Raw genomic sequence first — 19,617 nt, 5'->3', positions numbered from 1 at the left:
AGAGCCATTTATTCATGAACAACGAACCCCTCAATTTGAATTTTTACCCCGCTTTACATACTGAAGTGGTTTAACGGTTAAAATTGTCAGCCCTGTCTGTTTTCAGTTACACCCCGGAAGAAAAAGAAATCACTCAAAAATGCTCAAATTTGACCTGATCATCAGCATGCACGTGCGCCGCTTTAATCCCCCAAACAAGCGCAGGATATGAAGTTCAAAATGAGGAGGCCCCCGTCTGCATTTTTTGAAGGCTGGCTTGCGCGAATCTCTCATCGTGCTGCTCATCTGAAAATAAATGGGATCACCGTGGCTATCGCATGACGCTCAAAGTGAGCTAGCGATTCAACTTGCGGAGAGATCAAGGGCGAGCGGCAGCAAAAACGACCTGTCGGCCAACTCGGCTTTCATTCAGTGTGTGTTTGTGTGTGCGTGAGTGTGTATATACGCGTGCGTGCGTGCATGCACTTTGTATTGAGTTGATTTATTGAATGAATGAATGAATTGAATTAAATTATTTACCTTGGAATGCGTTGTTTGGAAGCGTTGGAAGGCTTTTATTTTTATTTTTGCCTCAAAATTCTTAACTCAACATCTCATAATTTAATTTCACTCTTTGCTCACGGTAAAATGATTTCCCAAGCATGTCACAAAACTTGTCCATAGAGCACAGGTGCGGATGTATTTTTGTGTTTGGGCTCATTTGTGCTTGTTTAAAAAAAAAGATATAATATGATATGAAATCAATTTTTGACATTTTTAAAATTTACCAGTATATTAATATATAAATTATCTAAAAATCAAATTTAAACTCACTGGTAAATGCTTATTTTAATATTTTTTAAAAAATTATCATTTACAATAAATCAACCAGTTATTAAAAAATAATTGACTCATTTTATTTGCAATATGTTAACCAATTATTTTAATAATGTAATTTTACTCCCTTCTATTTCTTCTTATTAAAAAAAATGTTCCATGCATACGTGAAATTACTTATTTGCAGTAAATCAACCAGTTTTTTTTTGCCTCACTCAAATTGTCCTCAAAATGAGGGGTTTTTTTCTCCCTCTCTTTCCTCCCCTGTGGTTTCTTTCTGACCTCCGGGTTGAGTGATCGCTGGCGCGTTTTGGCTGCCACTGCTCAACCCGTATTGTTTTGTGTTTTTTGTTATTGTAAAGTGTCCTTGGGTGTCTTGAAAGGCGCTTATAAATAAAATGTATTATTATTAGTTATTTTCGACAAAAAATGTTGGCTTACATTTTTTAAAATCGAACTCATACTTTTTATTTCATCATTTACAATAAATTGGTGAACCAATTATTTTTAAAAGTTAATCTTGGAAAACAATTTTATTTGACCCATATTTTTTTTTTTACTTTGAGTAAAATTATGAACCAATCATTCAGTTCGAAATTCTAAAAATGGATAAATGTATATGCATATTGTGTATTTAACTGTTGTTTTTCTTGAATTTCAAATAATTAACCAGCATACTTTTATTCACTCCGGTTTCTTGCCTATGCCAGTAAAGGAGACCCAGGGCAACCTATTCTGCCTTGTTACCACCTTTGGCCTTCGTCCCCCCTCCAAACACCGCCCCCCCACCTAGCCAAACGAAAGGGGAAACTGCAGTAACCGTATCCAATGAGCCCCCCCCCCACCCCTCCCCGACCTGACTTTCTTGGAATGCGCGGGCCATATCCCAACAATTACACCAAGGGTTATTAAAGAAAAACACACAGCGCCCTTTACAAATAAAGTGGAGGCTGTTTGTTTGCCGTGGGGGGATAAAGCCACGATGAAAGAATAGCCACACACAAGCCTCCATCTCCTCCCGTAAATCCATCTTTCTTTCTCCCCTCCCTCACTCTCTCGCTCCCTCCTTTTCACCTCTTCCACTCACCGTATAAATATCGGCGAGCGGCACTGGGAGAGATCAGTGTAAGCAACCTGCGCGCGAGGGGAACGACAGAAACACATACCTGAAGAAATTCATTTGCTCGTCATTCCTGCATCATGTTCTTCCTGCTCTCCATGTGCCTCGTGGGGCTCCTGGCCCCACGAGGTGACGCCCAGGACCGCGCCGCCCTCTGGAGGGGCAACGACCGGAGCGGGCGATGCCAGTACACCTTCACCGTGGCCAGCCCCGCCGAGGCCAGCTGCCCCCATGCCGGAGGCCCCGAGGTGGAGGGCATCAAAACCAGGCTCACCTTACTGGAAGCGCTGGTGTCCAAGCTGACCGGAGAGGAGGCCCCCGCCTCCTCGGCGGACGCGGGGGCCCGGCTCCGCGAGGCGCTGAACCGTGCGGTGGGCGAGAGGAACCTGCTGCAGGGTGAGAAGGAGCGGCTGCAGAGAGAGACGGGCTCGCTTCAGAGACGCTTGGAGGAGATGCTGAGGGAGACGGAGAGGCTGAGGAGCAGACCGTGCCCGCCGCAGACCCCCGCCGTGCCTGACAGTGGTCTGATGAGACCTGCTGGAGGTAAGAAGCACAACTGAGTACGCAAGATCACTCCACGTGTGTGCCACTCCATAGAACCGTTCAGTCTACATGTCCCTCATTACGAACGGCACACAAATTGAGATGAATGTCACTTTTTGTCTTATTGGTTAGTCTCAATCTCAGTTGTGACATGCAGCACAGTGATCGGTCAGAATTTGGTGTGCATCTCCAATAAAAAACGATTTGATATGTATCCTAGTACATGAGTTGTGTTGCAATTCAACGACGGTTCATTTTAAAGCGGAAAGAAAGTGTGTTTGTGTGTGTGTGTGTGTGTGTGTGTGTTTGTGTGTGTGCGTGCACGTGTACTGCACGTACATAGACACAGTGGCCCCACCCCCATAATTATTGGCACCCCTGGTTAAGATGTCAAAACGAATTTGATTTTTTATTACAGAAGCAAACTGAAATCGTAGAAATGGTTCACCAGACACAGAATCAAGCTCCTCCCATGTCCATCTCAGTCCCCAGACCTCAACCCTATTGAAAACCTGTGGACTGAGCTAAAGAGGAGAGCGCAGAGGAGTGGAGCCGGGTCGGAGCCGGGTCAGAATGGTTGAAGATTCCTCTTTCTTTAATTCATTTTGCTGAAAGAGAAGATCGGGCGCTGCTTTGCTGGGCAAAAGGGTGGCGGGGCAAAATATTCACATCTGGGGTGCTAATAATTGTGGCATGCATGATTTGATGATGTAAAAGAATTATTTCTTAATGTCGGATTTCTTTCTCCGTGGAATAAATGCACTTGAATTAAAGGTTGGATCTTCCTGTCTCTCTGTATAGATCAATAGATACAAAGATAGATAAATACACACACACAAGCTCGCTTATATTCAAGTAGCATTTCTTTAATGTAATCAGCACCCAAATGATTCAATGATTTTTTTTTCGACCAGTAGCCAAATTTTAATATCTATTCTGGCTAATTAGGAGCCAGTGGCGAGCCTTTAGGATTGGAGTAAGATGATCCACCCGGGGGAGAGACTAATGTTTTAAAATGAATGTTGGTGCGTAAACAGACACACGGCTTGGCTTACTCCCTGTGGGTCGTCTCAGTCTTCATGAGCCTTTATGATTGATGGCTGCTTTCCTTTGCATGGCAAACGGGGTGCGAAGTACTTGAAGGTGTGGAAAGGGGGGTGGATGCGATTAGAGCCTGGAAGCGGAGGTCACGCGCTCGAGGCTTTTAATGACGCCAGTGAAGGAGGGCAGCTCCATACAAGGAGCCAAGGAGGTTAATCTCTGGTGTTGCGTTTGCAGGGGGGCAAGCAGCCATTTAATTAACCCCCAAAGTTAGTCTGTTGCCCCCCCCCCGCGCTTCCCAAACACCCTTTGCATATGTAATATATCCTCTCACGCATCTGCAAAGTAAACTGTTGCCTTGAGACAAAAGTTCAATTTGTGGCGTGAAATTTGGACGGAATTATTTTTAGTCGGGCAAATGGAACTCTTTTATATTGGACTTTATCAAAATTATTTGGTCGGAATTAAATTTCTTAACCAGAGAAGGGGTCCATGGGAATCCCTTTGTAGTAGACAAAGACAGAGGCACATCTGGACCACACACACACACACACAAACTGGGGATGAGAATGTGTTTACCTGCAGTGCTGATGAATGGCTTTGTCCAGTAACCTTTTGATTTTTCTTCTGTTGTGTTTTCCAAACATTGTCCCGTTTGACTTTTCCCATGTCGCTGGCATTTCTTGCCAGCATGTCTTCACAAGCCTCTGCCTGAAAGCCATTAAAAAAAGGTTTTCTGCATCATTAAAGCTCATTTGTGCGCCACTCCAGGAAGCATGCAACGTGCTTTGAACTCTCTCAATTTCTCTCTCTCTCTCTCTCTCTCTCTCTCTCTCTCTCTCTCTCTCTCTCTCTCAACTTCCATGGGAAAGCAATAACACAATAAATTGGGTTCATTAGGGCTGGGCAAATCATTGATTTTACAGTTCTCCGTGACATGCCCACGTTCATGGCCAACAATGAGGCGCTCAAATGTGTCGGTATAGCTGGCTTGCTCAATATACGTTGCAATAGCATGAACAAAGATGCCCTAAAAAAAATCAATCCAAATTGGAATATTGAGGAAAAATTATTGGACGCGCAATGAATGGAGTGAATGCGTGACGAACGGTGGCGCCCGGCAGGGTGTCTGCAGTGTCCGGAGCGTCATGTCGTTTTCCGACTGACTGTCTCTACAGCAGCTGGGAATGCGTCGAGAGGGTGGGTGTCCACTTCCTTCTGTCACATTCCCTGCTGTTGCCCTCACATGGCCTCACCAACTACCAGTTCGTGGTTATGTTGACAGTTCATCTTTATATCGGCACTTTTGGGAAGAATCCACCGATCTCCCCCAAAAAAACGTCCTTCCAGGATGTAAAAAAAAAGGTTTTTGAGTTACCAGCCACTGCATCATTGTAGTTTGTATTATAACAGCTGAATAGGCAGAAGCAAATGTGCACCTTCATGGACGACCAGTTCCTTCAGCACCAAAGTATAAACTGGTCAACAAGTGTCATGGTCAAGGTTCAGTCGAGCACAGCTGAACTTGTCCATGACATTATAGAAACACCTGACTCAAAGTTCATGTTTTTGTGTTCAGGTTCGAACCCCATGTCCCGCCTGATGGCGCGTCCCAATAGGCTGGGTGACGGCAGCAATTTGAGAGGTCAGGTGGTCCTCCTATAATCTGGCATCGGATTTGTGAGCTCATCAATTTTGACTCTTCAACGTGTGTGTGTGTGTGTGTGTGTGTGTGTGTGTGTGTGTGTGTGTGTGTGTGTGTGTGTGTGTGTGTGTGTGTGTGTGTGCGCGCGCGCATGCATGCGTGACAGACTCTGTGTGGCAGCAGGGCTTCCAGGAGGTCAAGGCTGAGGTGACTGAAGTTCCGGCTCCCGAACAATACACAGGTTAGAAACACTTGCCAGCCGTCACATCGGCCACCAGACAACAAGTAAAGGGGTCCACCAAATTGCTCGTGTGGCTCGTTGGTCTAGTGGTATGATTCTCGCTTAGGGTGCGAGAGGTCCCGGGTTCAACTCCCGGACGAGCCCTACTTTTGACACCATTGGCTTTCAGTCATGGCTCTCCTGCCAGCCGTCACATGGGCCACCAGACAACAAGTCATGGGGTAAATCAGTTTCCTCATGTGGCTCGTTGGTCTAGGGGTATGATTCTCGCTTAGGGTGCGAGAGGTCCCGGGTTCAACTCCCGGACGAGCCCCACTTTTGACACCTTTGGCTTTCAGTCATGGCCCTCCTACCTGCTGTCACCATTGGTGGCTTTCGATAATGTCACCCACTTTTACATCTGCCAGCCGTCACATGGGCCACCAGACAACAAGTCAAGGGGTCCACCACATTGCTCATGTGGGTCGTTGGTCTAGCGGTATGATTCTCGCTTAGGGTGCGAGAGGTCCCGGGTTCAACTCCCGGACGAGCCCTGCATTTGACACCAGTGGCTTTCAATCATGACCCCACCTTACACCTGCCAGCCATCACATGGGCCACCAGACAACAAGTCATGGGGTAAATCAAGATGCTCATGTGGCTCGTTGGTCTAGGGGTATGATTCTCGCTTAGGGTGCGAGAGGTCCTGGGTTCAACTCCCGGATGAGCCCTTCCTGGAGCACTGGTGGCTTTCAATAATGTCACCCACTTTTTCACCTGCCAGCCGTCACATGGGCCACCAGACAACAAGTCAAGGGGTCCACCACATTGCTCGTGTGGCTCGTTGGTCTAGGGGTATGATTCTCGCTTAGGGTGCGAGAGGTCCCGGGTTCAACTCCCGGACGAGCCCTGCATTTGACACCAGTGGCTTTCAATCATGACCCCCATTACACCTGCCAGCCGTCACATGAGCCACCAGACAACAAGTCATGGGGTACATCAAGGTGCTCATGTGGCTCGTTGGTCTCGGGGTATGATTCTCATTTCGGGTGCGAGAGATCCCGGGTTCAGCCCCTGGACGAGCCTTACTTTTGACACCGGTGGCTTTCAATCCTGGACGAGCCCTACTTTTGACACCGGTGGCTTTCAATCATGCCCCACCTTACACCTGCCAGCCATCACATCGGCCACCAGACAACAAGTCATGGGGTAAATCAAGATGCTCATGTGGCTCGTTGGTCTAGGGGTATGATTCTCGCTTAGGGTGCGAGAGGTCCCGGGTTCAACTCCCGGACGAGCCCCACTTTTGACAGCTTTGGCTTTCAGTCATGTTTTTCCTGCCTGCTGTCACATGGGCCACCAGACAACAAGTCAAGGGGTACATCAAGATGCTCATGTGGCTCGTTGGTCGAGGGGTAGGATTCTCGCTTTGGGTGCGAGAGGTCCCGGGTTCAACTCCCGGACGAGCCCTTCCTGGAGCACCGGTGGCTTTCAATAATGTCCCCCACATTTACACCTGCCAGCCGTCACATGGGCCACCAGACAACAAGTCATGGGGTAAATCAGTTCCCTTGTGTGGCTTGTTGGTCTAGGGGTATGATTCTCGCTTAGGGTGCGAGAGGTCCCGGGTTCAACTCCCGGACGAGCCCTACTTTTGACACCAGTGGCTTTCAGTCATGACCCCCCCACCCCCCCGTTACACATGCCAGCCGTCACATGGGCCACCAGACAACAAGTCATGGGGTAAATCAGTTCCGTTATGTGGCTCGTTGGTCTAGGGGTATGATTCTCGCTTCGGGTGCGAGAGGTCCCGGGTTCACTCCCGGACGAGCCCTTCCTGGAGCATTGGTGGCTTTCGATAATGTCCCTCACTTTTACACCTGCCAGCCGTCACATGGGCCACCAGACAACAAGTCATGGGGTACATCAGGATGCTCATGTGGCTCGTTGGTCTAGGGGTATGATTCTCGCTTAGGGTGCGAGAGGTCCCGGGTTCAACTCCCGGACGAGCCCTATTTTTGACACCATTGGCTTTCAGTCATGGCTCTCCTGCCAGCCATCACATCGGCCACTAGACAACAAGTCATGGGGTAAATCAAGATGCTCATGTGGCTCGTTGGTCTCGGGGTATGATTCTCATTTCGGGTGCGAGAGGTCCCGGGTTCAGCCCCTGGACGAGCCTTACTTTTGACACCGGTGGCTTTCAATCCTGGACGAGCCCTACTTTTGACACCGGTGGCTTTCAATCATGCCCCCCCCTACACCTGCCAGCCATCACATCGGCCACCAGACAACAAGTCATGGGGTAAATGTGGCTCGTTGGTCTAGGGGTATGATTCTCGCTTCGGGTGCGAGAGGTCCCGGGTTCAACTCCCGGACGAGCCCTTCCTGGAGCATTGGTGGCTTTCGATAATGTCCCTCACTTTTACACCTGCCAGCCGTCACATCGGCCACCAGACAACAAGTCAAGGGGTCCACCAAATTGCTCGTGTGGCTCGTTGGTCTAGTGGTATGATTCTCGCTTAGGGTGCGAGAGGTCCCGGTTTCAACTCCCGGATGAGCCCTACTTTTGACACCATTGGCTTTCAGTCATGGCTCTCCTGCCAGCCGTCACATGGGCCACCAGACAACAAGTCATGGGGTAAATCAGTTTCCTCATGTGGCTCGTTGGTCTAGGGGTATGATTCTCGCTTAGGGTGCGAGAGGTCCCGGGTTCAACTCCCGGACGAGCCCCACTTTTGACACCTTTGGCTTTCAGTCATGGCCCTCCTACCTGCTGTCACATGGGCCACCAGACAACAAGTCAAGGGGTCCACCAAATTGCTCGTGTGGCTCGTTGGTCTAGTGGTATGATTCTCGCTTAGGGTGCGAGAGGTCCCGGGTTCAACTCCCGGATGAGCCCTTCTTTTGACACCAGTGGCTTTCAATCATAACCCCCCCCACCCCCATTACACCTGCCAGCCGTCACTTGGGCCACCAGACAACAAGTCAAGGGGTACATCAACATGCTCATGTTGGTCTAGGGGTATGATTCTCGCTGAGGGTGCGAGAGGTCCCGGGTTCAACTCCCGGACGAGCCCTTCCTGGAGCACCGGTGGCTTTCAAAAATGTCCCCCACATTTACATCTGCCAGCCGTCACATGGGCCACCAGACAACAAGTCATGGGGTAAATCAGTTCCCTTATGTGGCTCGTTGGGCTAGTGGTATGATTCTCGCCTCGGGTGCGAGAGGTCCCGGGTTCAACTCCCAGACGAGCCCTTCCTGGAGCATTGGTGGCTTTCGATAATGTCCCTCAATTTTACACCTGCCAGCTGTCACATCGGCCACCAGACAACAAGTCATGGGGTACATCAGGATGCTTATGTGGCTCGTTGGTCTAGGGGTATGATTCTCGCTTAGGGTGCGAGAGGTCCCGGGTTCAACTCCCTGACGAGCCCTGCTTTTGACACCAGTGGCTTTCAATCATGACCCCCCCCCCCCCATTACACCTACCTGCTGTCACATGGGCCACCAGACAACAAGTCAAGGGGTCCACCGTGTGGCTCGTTGGTCTAGTGGTATGATTCTCGCCTCGGGTGCGAGAGGTCCCGGGTTCAACTCCCGGATGAGCCCTTCCTGGACCATTGGTGGCTTTCGATAATGTCACCCACTTTTACACCTGCTAGCCGTCACATGGGCCACCAGACAACAAGTCAAGGGGTCCACCACATTGCTCATGTGGCTCGTTGGTCTAGCGGTATGATTCTCGCTTAGGGTGCGAGAGGTCCCGGGTTCAACTCCCGGACGAGCCCTGCATTTGACACCAGTGGCTTTCAATCATGCCCCCCCTTACACCTGCCAGCCATCACATCGGCCACCAGACAACAAGTCATGGGGTAAATGTGGCTCGTTGGTCTAGGGGTATGATTCTCGCTTCGGGTGCGAGAGGTCCCGGGTTCAACTCCCGGACGAGCCCTTCCTGGAGCATTGGTGGCTTTCGATAATGTCCCTCACTTTTACACCTGCCAGCCGTCACATGGGCCACCAGACAACAAGTCATGGGGTACATCAGGATGCTCATGTGGCTCGTTGGTCTAGGGGTATGATTCTCGCTTAGGTTGCGAGAGGTCCCGGGTTCAACTCCCGGACGAGCCCTATTTTTGACACCATTGGCTTTCAGTCATGGCTCTCCTGCCAGCCATCACATCGGCCACCAGACAACAAGTCATGGGGTAAATCAAGATGCTCATGTGGCTCGTTGGTCTCGGGGTATGATTCTCATTTCGGGTGCGAGAGGTCCCGGGTTCAGCCCCTGGACGAGCCTTACTTTTGACACCGGTGGCTTTCAATCCTGGACGAGCCCTACTTTTGACACCGGTGGCTTTCAATCATGCCCCACCTTACACCTGCCAGCCATCACATCGGCCACCAGACAACAAGTCATGGGGTAAATCAAGATGCTCATGTAGCTCGTTGGTCTAGGGGTAGGATTCTCGCTTAGGGTGCGAGAGGTCCCGGGTTCAACTCCCGGACGAGCCCTTCCTGGAGCACCGGTGGCTTTCAATAATGTCCCCCACATTTACACCTGCCAGCCGTCACATGGGCCACCAGACAACAAGTCATGGGGTAAATCAGTTCCCTTATGTGGCTTGTTGGTCTAGGGGTATGATTCTCGCTTAGGGTGCGAGAGGTCCCCGGTTCAACTCCTGGACGAGCCCTGCTTTTGACACCAGTGGCTTTCAATCATGACCCCCCCCCCCCCCCCCCCATTACACATGCCAGCCGTCACATAGGCCACCAGACAACAACTCAAGGGGTAAATCAGTTCCCTTATGTGGCTCGTTGGTCTAGGGGTATGATTCTCGCTTCGGGTGCGAGTGGTCCCGGGTTCACTCCCGGACGAGCCCTTCCTGGAGCATTGGTGGCTTTCGATAATGTCCCTCACTTTTACACCTGCCAGCCGTCACATGGGCCACCAGACAACAAGTCATGGGGTACATCAGGATGCAATTGTGGCTCGTTGGTCTAGGGGTATGATTCTCGCTTAGGGTGCGAGAGGTCCCGGGTTCAACTCCCGGACGAGCCCTATTTTTGACACCATTGGCTTTCAGTCATGGCTCTCCTGCCAGCCATCACATCGGCCACCAGACAACAAGTCATGGGGTAAATCAAGATGCTCATGTGGCTCGTTGGTCTCGGGGTATGATTCTCATTTCGGGTGCGAGAGGTCCCGGGTTCAGCCCCTGGACGAGCCTTACTTTTGACACCGGTGGCTTTCAATCCTGGACGAGCCCTACTTTTGACACCGGTGGCTTTCAATCATGCCCCACCTTACACCTGCCAGCCATCACATCGGCCACCAGACAACAAGTCATGGGGTAAATCAAGATGCTCATGTTGGTCTAGGGGTAGGATTCTCGCTTAGGGTGCGAGAGGTCCCGGGTTCAACTCCCGGACGAGCCCTTCCTGGAGCACCGGTGGCTTTCAATAATGTCCCCCACATTTACACCTGCCAGCCGTCACATGGGCCACCAGACAACAAGTCATGGGGTAAATCAGTTCCCTTATGTGGCTTGTTGGTCTAGGGGTATGATTCTCGCTTAGGGTGCGAGAGGTCCCCGGTTCAACTCCTGGACGAGCCCTGCTTTTGACACCAGTGGCTCGTTGGTCTAGGGGTAGGATTCTCGCTTCGGGTGCGAGTGGTCCCGGGTTCACTCCCGGACGAGCCCTTCCTGGAGCATTGGTGGCTTTCGATAATGTCCCTCACTTTTACACCTGCCAGCCGTCACATGGGCCACCAGACAACAAGTCATGGGGTACATCAGGATGCAATTGTGGCTCGTTGGTCTAGGGGTATGATTCTCGCTTAGGGTGCGAGAGGTCCCGGGTTCAACTCCCGGACGATGGCTGGCAGGTGTAAGGTGGGGCATGATTGAAAGCCACTTTTGACACCTCTGGCTTTCAGTCATGTTTTTCCTGCCTGCTGTCACATGGGCCACCAGACAACAAGTCAAGGGGTACATCAAGATGCTCATGTGGCTCGTTGGTCTAGGGGTAGGATTCTCGCTTTGGGTGCGAGAGGTCCCGTGTTCAACTCCCGGACGAGCCCTTCCTGGAGCACCGGTGGCTTTCAATAATGTCCCCCACATTTACACCTGCCAGCCGTCACATGGGCCACCAGACAACAAGTCATGGGGTAAATCAGTTCCCTTATGTGGCTTGTTGGTCTAGGGGTATGATTCTCGCTTAGGGTGCGAGAGGTCCCCGGTTCAACTCCTGGACAAGCCCTGCTTTTGACACCAGTGGCTTTCAATCATGACCCCCCCCCCCCCCCCCATTACACATGCCAGCCGTCACATGGGCCACCAGACAACAACTCAAGGGGTACATCAAGATGCTCATGTGGCTCGTTGTTCTAGGGGTATGATTCTCGCTTAGCGTGCGAGAGGTCCCGTGTTCAACTCCCGGACGAGCCCTGCCTGGAAAATCGGTGCCTTTCAATAATGTCCCCCACTTTTACACCTGCCAGCCGTCACATGGGCCACCAGACAACAAGTCATGGGGTAAATCAGTTCCCTTATGTGGCTCGTTGGTCTAGGGCTATGATTCTCGCTTAGGGTGCGAGAGGTCCCGGGTTCAACTCCCGGACGAGCCCTACTTTTGACACCAGTGGCTTTCAGTCATGACCCCCCCCCCCCGTTACACATGCCAGCCGTCACATGGGCCACCAGACAACAACTCAAGGGGTACATCAAGGTGCTTATGTGGCTCGTTGGTCTAGGGGTATGATTCTCGCTTAGGGTGTGAGAGGTCCCGGGTTCAACTCCCGGACGAGCCCTTCCTGGAGCACTGGTGGCTTTCAGTAATGTCACCCACTTTTACACCTGCCAGCCGTCACATGAGCCACCAGACAACAAGTCATGGGGTACATCAAGGTGCTCATGTGGCTCGTTGGTCTAGCGGTATGATTCTCGCTTAGGGTGCGAGAGGTCCCGGGTTCAGCCCCTGGACGAGCCTTACTTTTGACACCGGTGGCTTTCAATCCTGGACGAGCCCTACTTTTGACACCGGTGGCTTTCAATCATGCCCCACCTTACACCTGCCAGCCATCACATCGGCCACCAGACAACAAGTCATGGGGTAAATGTGGCTCGTTGGTCTAGGGGTATGATTCTCGCTTCGGGTGCGAGAGGTCCCGGGTTCAACTCCCGGACGAGCCCTTCCTGGAGCATTGGTGGCTTTCGATAATGTCCCTCACTTTTACACCTGCCAGCCGTCACATGGGCCACCAGACAACAAGTCATGGGGTACATCAGGATGCTCATGTGGCTCGTTGGTCTAGGGGTATGATTCTCGCTTAGGGTGCGAGAGGTCCCGGGTTCAACTCCCGGACGAGCCCTATTTTTGACACCATTGGCTTTCAGTCATGGCTCTCCTGCCAGCCATCACATCGGCCACCAGACAACAAGTCAAGGGGTACATCAAGTTGCTCATGTGGCTCGTTGGTCTAGGGGTAGGATTCTCGCTTTGGGTGCGAGAGCTCCCGGGTTCAACTCCCGGACGAGCCCTTCCTGGAGCACCGGTGGCTTTCAATAATGTCCCCCACATTTACACCTGCCAGCCGTCACATGGGCCACCAGACAACAAGTCATGGGGTAAATTAGTTCCCTTATGTGGCTTGTTGGTCTAGGGGTATGATTCTCGCTTAGGGTGCGAGAGGTCCCGGGTTCAACTCCTGGACGAGCCCTGCTTTTGACACCAGTGGCTTTCAATCATGACCCCCCCCCCCCCCCCCATTACACATGCCAGCCGTCACATGGGCCACCAGACAACAACTCAAGGGGTACATCAAGATGCTCATGTGGCTCGTTGTTCTAGGGGTATGATTCTCGCTTCGGGTGCGAGAGGTCCCGTGTTCAACTCCCGGACGAGCCCTTCCTGGAAAATCGGTGGCTTTCAATAATGTCCCCCACTTTTACACCTGCCAGCCGTCACATGGGCCACCAGACAACAAGTCATGGGGTAAATCAGTTCCCTTATGTGGCTCGTTGGTCTAGGGGTATGATTCTCGCTTAGGGTGCGAGAGGTCCCGGGTTCAACTCCCGGACGAGCCCTACTTTTGACACCAGTGGCTTTCAGTCATGACCCCCCCCCGTTACACATGCCAGCCGTCACATGGGCCACCAGACAACAACTCAACGGGTACATCAAGGTGCTTATGTGGCTCGTTGGTCTAGGGGTATGATTCTCGCTTAGGGTGCGAGAGGTCCCGGGTTCAACTCCCGGACGAGCCCTTCCTGGAGCACTGGTGGCTTTCAGTAATGTCACCCAGTTTTACACCTGCCAGCCGTCACATGAGCCACCAGACAACAAGTCATGGGGTACATCAAGGTGCTCATGTGGCTCGTTGGTCTCGGGGTATGATTCTCGTTTCGGGTGCGAGAGGTCCCGGGTTCAGCCCCTGGACGAGCCTTACTTTTGACACCGGTGGCTTTCAATCCTGGACGAGCCCTACTTTTGACACCGGTGGCTTTCAATCATGCCCCACCTTACACCTGCCAGCCATCACATCGGCCACCAGACAACAAGTCATGGGGTAAATCAAGATGCTCATGTGGCTCGTTGGTCTAGGGGTATGATTCTCGCTTCGGGTGCGAGAGGTCCCGGGTTGAACTCCCGGACGAGCCCTTCCTGGAGCATTGGTGGCTTTCGATAATGTCCCTCACTTTTACACCTGCCAGCCGTCACATGGGCCACCAGACAACAAGTCATGGGGTACATCAGGATGCTCATGTGGCTCGTTGGTCTAGGGGTATGATTCTCGCTTAGGGTGCGAGAGGTCCCGGGTTCAACTCCCGGACGAGCCCTACTTTTGACACCATTGGCTTTCAGTCATGGCTCTCCTGCCAGCCGTCACATGGGCCACCAGACAACAAGTCATGGGGTAAATCAGTTTCCTCATGTGGCTCGTTGGTCTAGGGGTATGATTCTCGCTTAGGGTGCGAGAGGTCCCGGGTTCAACTCCCGGACGAGCCCCACTTTTGACACCTTTTGCTTTCAGTCATGTTTTTCCTGCCTGCTGTCACATGGGCCACCAGACAACAAGTCAAGGGGTACATCAAGATGCTCATGTGGCTCGTTGGTCTAGGGGTAGGATTCTCGCTTTGGGTGCGAGAGGTCCCGGGTTCAACTCCCGGACGAGCCCTTCCTGGAGCACCGGTGGCAATCAATAATGTCCCCCACATTTACACCTGCCAGCCGTCACATGGGCCACCAGACAACAAGTCATGGGGTAAATCAGTTCCCTTATGTGGCTTGTTGGTCTAGGGCTATGATTCTCGCTTAAGGTGCGAGAGGTCCCCGGTTCAACTCCTGGACGAGCCCTGCTTTTGACACCAGTGGCTTTCAATCATGACCCCCCCCCCCCCCATTACACATGCCAGCCGCCACATGGGCCACCAGACAACAACTCAAGGGGTACATCAAGATGCTCGTTGTTCTAGGGGTATGATTCTCGCTTAGGGTGCGAGAGGTCCCGTGTTCAACTCCCGGACGAGCCCTTCCTGGAAAATCGGTGGCTTTCAATAATGTCCCCCACTTTTACACCTGCCAGCCGTCACATGGGCCACCAGACAACAAGTCATGGGGTAAATCAGTTCCCTTATGTGGCTCGTTGGTCTAGGGGTATGATTCTCGCTTAGGGTGCGAGAGGTCCTGGGTTCAACTCCCGGACGAGCCCTACTTTTGACACCAGTGGCTTTCAGTCATGACCCCCCCCCCCCCCCCCGTTACACATGCCAGCCGTCACATGGGCCACCAGACAACAACTCAAGGGGTACATCAAGGTGCTTATGTGGCTCGTTGGTCTAGGGGTATGATTCTCGCTTAGGGTGCGAGAGGTCCCGGGTTCAACTCACGGACGAGCCCTGCATTTGACACCAGTGGCTTTCAATCATGACCCCCATTACACCTGCCAGCCGTCACATGAGCCACCAGACAAGTCATGGGGTACATCAAGGTGCTCATGTGGCTCGTTGGTCTCGGGGTATGATTCTCGTTTCGGGTGCGAGAGGTCCCGGGTTCAGCCCCTGGACGAGCCTTACTTTTGACACCGGTGGCTTTCAATCCTGGACGAGCCCTACTTTTGACACCGGTGGCTTTCAATCATGCCCCACCTTACACCTGCCAGCCATCACATGGGCCACCATACGACAAGTAATGGGTTAAATCAGTTCCCTCGTGTGGCCCTACTTTTGACACCATTGGCTTTCAATCATGTCTCTGCTGTCACATGGGCCACCATGCGACAAGTAATGGGGTACATAATTTCCCTAATGTGGGTCGTTGGACTAGTGGTATGATTCTCGCTTCGGGTGCGAGCGGTACCAAGTTCAACTCCAAAATGACCCTCATTTACTTTTGCTGTTGCCCATCAATCAGCTGCAAGTAATGGGGTCCGTTTCAGTTTTTGGCTTATTGGTCTCGAGGTTTGATTCACAGTGGGCCAAAACTAAAACTAAACAAAGTCATGGTGCCAGTAAAAATGTCAAAGACGCTGACTTTATTTTGCCAACAGAAACTGCATCCAAGTTTTTTTTTGCATTTTTTCCACTTTTGGCTACTTTTTGTTTGCAGCTTTCGAGTAAAAACAATGACGTCAGGGACACTGTTAAGTCGGTCCTTCCTCTTGTCTGGCCTACAAACATGACACCCACAAACATAACACCCATAAAAAGTTGCCCCTATGGTGACAACCCCAAAGCAAATAGCGCTATTCATAAATAGCATTGCGTTGGGTTCCAGAATAGCTGCGTCATGCCAGAGAGGATAAGGGGGATCATTGCACATGCACTCCACACGTGCAAGTTGGAATTGAAAACGCTGCTGTTGCCAAATCCTGCACCTGGCCGGAAAGCACCACCGCTCTTTTTCCCGCCAAATTCTGGCTGCTCTCATGCCAACAGTACCTCAGATGTCCTCACGATCTCAGGGTCACGTAGCTCCGGTCGTACACTGAAACTTTTTACACCTCGAGAAATTATTCGCTCTTCACGTACCACCATCATGACCAACATTAAAATATATAATAGGCCTAAGTGATCATAAAAAAATATATTCTTAAAAAGTATATTTAATATTAATGTAAGTCACTTTCATATATGCAGTTTGAAATCAACATAGCTCTTAAATATAGGACTTTTTTTTGTCTGTACTAAACCCTTTCATGCACCCTGTAACCTGATAACATCATAAGCTGTCCACAGTAGTAATCACTGTGCGTGAAAGGGTTAAATAATTATTCAATTCAAATGTATTGCACCTGAAAATTAAATACAGTTGTTCTTAATAAGCTCGTCCTGACGCACCGACCTGTAATTTGACGCTGTGCTCGGTGGTCCAGGTTGTGGCGTGTTGGTGTCCGTGTCGGAGCCCGTCACTCACAGGAAGGCCGACAGCATCGCAGGCAAATACGGCATATGGATGCAGGACTCCGAGGCCGCGGCGCCGTACGGGTCCAGCATGGTGTGGCGCATCGACACGGTTGGCTCAGACGTCAGGCAGCTGTTTGGATACGAAGACATGGAGCAGCTCTCCAAGGGGTATCCCACCAAGGTGGCTATTCTTTTCCTCTGCTAGGGAATTGTTTGGGTTTATAATTGGTGATGTTTTTTTGGTGTATTTATCCCCCTTGGAAATGTTGTCTAAATGCCCTGCGACTGTCTGACGATCAGAAATTCAAATTGACTTTGAGGGGAAAATATGAAACTACAGCATTCGTGGCCCATTTTTTCCCCCAACAAAACGTGAATGATTTGAGACATATTTTTCCCAAGAATTTGAAGTCAAACAGAAATTGAATTCTTCTTTTCCCAGCAATGTAGATGATATGGTTATGTGACATTTTTTTTGTTTTGAAATCGTTAAACTTTAGTTTCTCAAGGTTAGACACTTAATTTTCGCAAATCAATCAATATTTGAAACTAAACTAGTTTCCTTTTGAGTCCTATTCTTTTTTGGGGGGGTCATGGATTTCAATTAAAATACTGACTTTTGTGTGGCGTCATGCAGGTGGTGTTGCTGCCGGAACCCCTGGAGGGGACAGGCGCCGTCCTGTACCGCGGTTCCCTGTACTACCAGCGGCGCCGCAGCCGCACACTGATCCGTTTCGATTTGGCGTCAGAGAGCGTGGCTGCGCGGCGTGACCTGCCGCATGCCGGCTTCCACGGCCAGTTCCCATACGCGTGGGGCGGCTACACCGACATTGACCTGGCGGTAGATGAGCGCGGCCTGTGGGCCATCTACTCCACCAGCAAGGCCAAGGGGGCTGTGGTGCTCTCCCAGCTGGACCCGCACGACTTGCGGGTGACCAAGAGCTGGGAGACCAACATCCGCAAGAACGGCGTGGCCAATGCATTCCTGGTGTGTGGCCGCCTTTACACCGTGGCCAGCTACGGGGCGGCCAACACTACCATCAACTACATGTACGACACGGCGACCAGCAGCGGGCACCCCCTGGCAGTCCCCTTCAAAAACAAGTACGGCTACAATAGCATGATTGACTACAACCCTGCGCAGAAGAAGCTCTTCGCCTGGGATAACTTCCACATGGTCTCCTATGACCTGAGGCTGGGGCGCCCTCCAGCCGAGGCCTGAGAGCAGCCCCCCCCCCCCCCCTACGTCAAGTGACTTTAACTCGCTCCGCTCGCTTCAAAGACTCAGAGTCGTGTTGAGGAGACTGCCTGCTAGCTAAAGGGCTACAGAAGCTCACCACTTTTTTTTTTTTGTTACGTTATAACTTGAGTTTTACCTGTTAACTTCAGGTTTTGACGGGTTTGTTTTTTAAAAAATCATGTTTCTTAACATTTTAATTATTTAAAAATGGAAATTAAACATCTAACATTTGAGTGAAAACCTATTAACAAAAACAAGACTGCATGTTTACCACTTTTACATGTACTTGATTTAAAAAAAATTAAACAAAATGTTCATTTAAGTCCAAATTTAAAGTAAAATGGAAAACAAGTAAAACCAAAAAAATATATTACAATCAAGTTGAAAGGTATAAACATTACGTTGAGGTAAACCGCGTTTTTTTTTTTTTGTGAACTGGCAGGCAGGCAGGCCAAGCGCACCAGTACCCCAGAGGAATTATTTTTGTACCTGAGGTTTGTGTTTATTTGTGTCCATACCGCTACGTGAAAGTTTACCTACTATTGTACTAAAGAGTGTCGTTGAGTATGACGTACCGTACATGAACGATGGCGCTGCCTTTGCCGTCATTAGTGTGCCTTTTCCCAGGAAATGCCTTTCTTCCGATGGGTTTCGAGGGGTTGATGGCGCCACCTGCTGCTTGGGCGTGCCCTTGACACGCAACTCGTCGCACAAAATGATTGATTGATGAGTGTGTGCGTGTACACTTAAATACGAAAGTGTACAGTGTGCGAATAGTTGACATGATATTGCATGGACACTGTAGTCAGCTAATATAAATTGTTATTTTGAAATAAAAAGTATTTAAAATGATGTGTGCTCGTCAGTGTCTGAGAGGCAGGGCAACACAAAGACTTGGTCGCAAAATCCTTGGTTCCAAATTTAAATTGTGTGACTAAATTAAGACTTGTTTTCATACACGACCGATTGAAATATAGGCTACATAGCAACTAATCCCGCATTTTCCCCTAAAAAAAAGTTTTGTTTTAAAATGAAAATTTTGTGACAAATACTTTTTCAATACAATTATTTTTAAATTCGTTTGACATTTGAAGTGCTTTCCAGAGAACATTTGTTTGCTTTCCTCAAAGAAACTTTTGACATTTTTTTTCCCCCCGGACAAAAGCATTTTCATTTTCCGTTTGACTTTTGCGGCTGTTTTCCGGACACCTTTGGTTTAAAATTCAGAATTGGACATTTTTAGCATAACTTTCCAGAATGTGTTTTGTAACTCAAAGTCACTTTCTTTCTTGGATTTTCTAATTGGACTTTTGAGGCAAAAAAAACAAACATAATTTTAAAAATTAGTACCGTGTAACTTTTGAGGCACATTTTTCGTATTTTTTAAATTTAGAGACATTTCCCCAGAAAAATCAATGGAACTTTTGTCTTATATTTCAAAGTAAGATCTTGTGTTTAAAATTTAAATCAGCTTTTGATGCTGCCCTTTCTCCATAACCATATTTTTAGTGGCTTATATGCTTGCTTTTGGTTCAAAGATGTCCAAAAAAATAATTCAAATGAAAAAATACGTTAAAAAA

General features: G+C 50.0%; 1 protein-coding gene and 38 non-coding genes across 39 annotated transcripts; all 39 read left to right on the top strand.

The window, feature by feature from the left end:
• The first annotated feature begins 1,796 nt into the window (after positions 1–1,796).
• myoc (myocilin) lies at positions 1,797–18,889 on the top strand. The gene is made up of 5 exons (XM_086115984.1): positions 1,797–2,479; positions 5,100–5,165; positions 5,332–5,406; positions 16,767–16,978; positions 17,435–18,889. Exons 1-5 carry the CDS (start codon positions 2,017–2,019, stop codon positions 18,017–18,019), a joined length of 1,401 nt encoding a protein of 466 aa, XP_085972110.1. The 5' UTR covers positions 1,797–2,016; the 3' UTR covers positions 18,020–18,889.
• Positions 5,479–5,550, top strand: trnap-agg (transfer RNA proline (anticodon AGG)). The gene has a single exon. It is a non-coding gene; the product is annotated as a tRNA-Pro (tRNA).
• trnap-agg (transfer RNA proline (anticodon AGG)) lies at positions 5,648–5,719 on the top strand. The gene has a single exon. It is a non-coding gene; the product is annotated as a tRNA-Pro (tRNA).
• Positions 5,868–5,939, top strand: trnap-agg (transfer RNA proline (anticodon AGG)). Its single transcript has one exon. It is a non-coding gene; the product is annotated as a tRNA-Pro (tRNA).
• Positions 6,045–6,116, top strand: trnap-agg (transfer RNA proline (anticodon AGG)). Its single transcript has one exon. It is a non-coding gene; the product is annotated as a tRNA-Pro (tRNA).
• Positions 6,224–6,295, top strand: trnap-agg (transfer RNA proline (anticodon AGG)). The gene has a single exon. It is a non-coding gene; the product is annotated as a tRNA-Pro (tRNA).
• trnap-agg (transfer RNA proline (anticodon AGG)) lies at positions 6,615–6,686 on the top strand. Its single transcript has one exon. It is a non-coding gene; the product is annotated as a tRNA-Pro (tRNA).
• Positions 6,784–6,855, top strand: trnap-ugg (transfer RNA proline (anticodon UGG)). The gene has a single exon. It is a non-coding gene; the product is annotated as a tRNA-Pro (tRNA).
• trnap-agg (transfer RNA proline (anticodon AGG)) lies at positions 6,963–7,034 on the top strand. Its single transcript has one exon. It is a non-coding gene; the product is annotated as a tRNA-Pro (tRNA).
• On the top strand, positions 7,327–7,398 carry trnap-agg (transfer RNA proline (anticodon AGG)). The gene has a single exon. It is a non-coding gene; the product is annotated as a tRNA-Pro (tRNA).
• On the top strand, positions 7,699–7,770 carry trnap-cgg (transfer RNA proline (anticodon CGG)). Its single transcript has one exon. It is a non-coding gene; the product is annotated as a tRNA-Pro (tRNA).
• trnap-agg (transfer RNA proline (anticodon AGG)) lies at positions 7,878–7,949 on the top strand. Its single transcript has one exon. It is a non-coding gene; the product is annotated as a tRNA-Pro (tRNA).
• trnap-agg (transfer RNA proline (anticodon AGG)) lies at positions 8,047–8,118 on the top strand. Its single transcript has one exon. It is a non-coding gene; the product is annotated as a tRNA-Pro (tRNA).
• Positions 8,216–8,287, top strand: trnap-agg (transfer RNA proline (anticodon AGG)). The gene has a single exon. It is a non-coding gene; the product is annotated as a tRNA-Pro (tRNA).
• On the top strand, positions 8,573–8,644 carry trnap-cgg (transfer RNA proline (anticodon CGG)). Its single transcript has one exon. It is a non-coding gene; the product is annotated as a tRNA-Pro (tRNA).
• On the top strand, positions 8,752–8,823 carry trnap-agg (transfer RNA proline (anticodon AGG)). The gene has a single exon. It is a non-coding gene; the product is annotated as a tRNA-Pro (tRNA).
• On the top strand, positions 8,927–8,998 carry trnap-cgg (transfer RNA proline (anticodon CGG)). The gene has a single exon. It is a non-coding gene; the product is annotated as a tRNA-Pro (tRNA).
• Positions 9,106–9,177, top strand: trnap-agg (transfer RNA proline (anticodon AGG)). Its single transcript has one exon. It is a non-coding gene; the product is annotated as a tRNA-Pro (tRNA).
• Positions 9,270–9,341, top strand: trnap-cgg (transfer RNA proline (anticodon CGG)). Its single transcript has one exon. It is a non-coding gene; the product is annotated as a tRNA-Pro (tRNA).
• Positions 9,449–9,520, top strand: trnap-agg (transfer RNA proline (anticodon AGG)). Its single transcript has one exon. It is a non-coding gene; the product is annotated as a tRNA-Pro (tRNA).
• trnap-agg (transfer RNA proline (anticodon AGG)) lies at positions 9,833–9,904 on the top strand. The gene has a single exon. It is a non-coding gene; the product is annotated as a tRNA-Pro (tRNA).
• trnap-agg (transfer RNA proline (anticodon AGG)) lies at positions 10,380–10,451 on the top strand. Its single transcript has one exon. It is a non-coding gene; the product is annotated as a tRNA-Pro (tRNA).
• Positions 11,403–11,474, top strand: trnap-ugg (transfer RNA proline (anticodon UGG)). Its single transcript has one exon. It is a non-coding gene; the product is annotated as a tRNA-Pro (tRNA).
• trnap-agg (transfer RNA proline (anticodon AGG)) lies at positions 11,582–11,653 on the top strand. Its single transcript has one exon. It is a non-coding gene; the product is annotated as a tRNA-Pro (tRNA).
• trnap-agg (transfer RNA proline (anticodon AGG)) lies at positions 11,949–12,020 on the top strand. Its single transcript has one exon. It is a non-coding gene; the product is annotated as a tRNA-Pro (tRNA).
• trnap-agg (transfer RNA proline (anticodon AGG)) lies at positions 12,132–12,203 on the top strand. Its single transcript has one exon. It is a non-coding gene; the product is annotated as a tRNA-Pro (tRNA).
• trnap-agg (transfer RNA proline (anticodon AGG)) lies at positions 12,311–12,382 on the top strand. Its single transcript has one exon. It is a non-coding gene; the product is annotated as a tRNA-Pro (tRNA).
• On the top strand, positions 12,514–12,585 carry trnap-cgg (transfer RNA proline (anticodon CGG)). Its single transcript has one exon. It is a non-coding gene; the product is annotated as a tRNA-Pro (tRNA).
• Positions 12,693–12,764, top strand: trnap-agg (transfer RNA proline (anticodon AGG)). The gene has a single exon. It is a non-coding gene; the product is annotated as a tRNA-Pro (tRNA).
• trnap-ugg (transfer RNA proline (anticodon UGG)) lies at positions 12,862–12,933 on the top strand. Its single transcript has one exon. It is a non-coding gene; the product is annotated as a tRNA-Pro (tRNA).
• On the top strand, positions 13,041–13,112 carry trnap-agg (transfer RNA proline (anticodon AGG)). Its single transcript has one exon. It is a non-coding gene; the product is annotated as a tRNA-Pro (tRNA).
• On the top strand, positions 13,408–13,479 carry trnap-agg (transfer RNA proline (anticodon AGG)). The gene has a single exon. It is a non-coding gene; the product is annotated as a tRNA-Pro (tRNA).
• Positions 13,588–13,659, top strand: trnap-agg (transfer RNA proline (anticodon AGG)). Its single transcript has one exon. It is a non-coding gene; the product is annotated as a tRNA-Pro (tRNA).
• trnap-cgg (transfer RNA proline (anticodon CGG)) lies at positions 13,982–14,053 on the top strand. Its single transcript has one exon. It is a non-coding gene; the product is annotated as a tRNA-Pro (tRNA).
• Positions 14,161–14,232, top strand: trnap-agg (transfer RNA proline (anticodon AGG)). Its single transcript has one exon. It is a non-coding gene; the product is annotated as a tRNA-Pro (tRNA).
• trnap-agg (transfer RNA proline (anticodon AGG)) lies at positions 14,330–14,401 on the top strand. Its single transcript has one exon. It is a non-coding gene; the product is annotated as a tRNA-Pro (tRNA).
• Positions 14,499–14,570, top strand: trnap-ugg (transfer RNA proline (anticodon UGG)). Its single transcript has one exon. It is a non-coding gene; the product is annotated as a tRNA-Pro (tRNA).
• On the top strand, positions 15,033–15,104 carry trnap-agg (transfer RNA proline (anticodon AGG)). The gene has a single exon. It is a non-coding gene; the product is annotated as a tRNA-Pro (tRNA).
• On the top strand, positions 15,221–15,292 carry trnap-agg (transfer RNA proline (anticodon AGG)). The gene has a single exon. It is a non-coding gene; the product is annotated as a tRNA-Pro (tRNA).
• Positions 18,890–19,617: the final 728 nt, after the last annotated feature.

Source organism: Hippocampus guttulatus, chromosome 7 (assembly GCF_054856545.1).
Source record: "Hippocampus guttulatus isolate MCC_2025c chromosome 7, RoL_Hgut_1.0, whole genome shotgun sequence".
NCBI classification, from domain to species: Eukaryota; Metazoa; Chordata; class Actinopteri; order Syngnathiformes; family Syngnathidae; genus Hippocampus; species Hippocampus guttulatus.
The sequence above is the reverse complement of the archived record's forward strand: the minus strand, read 5'-3'. Positions and strand labels throughout refer to the sequence as shown.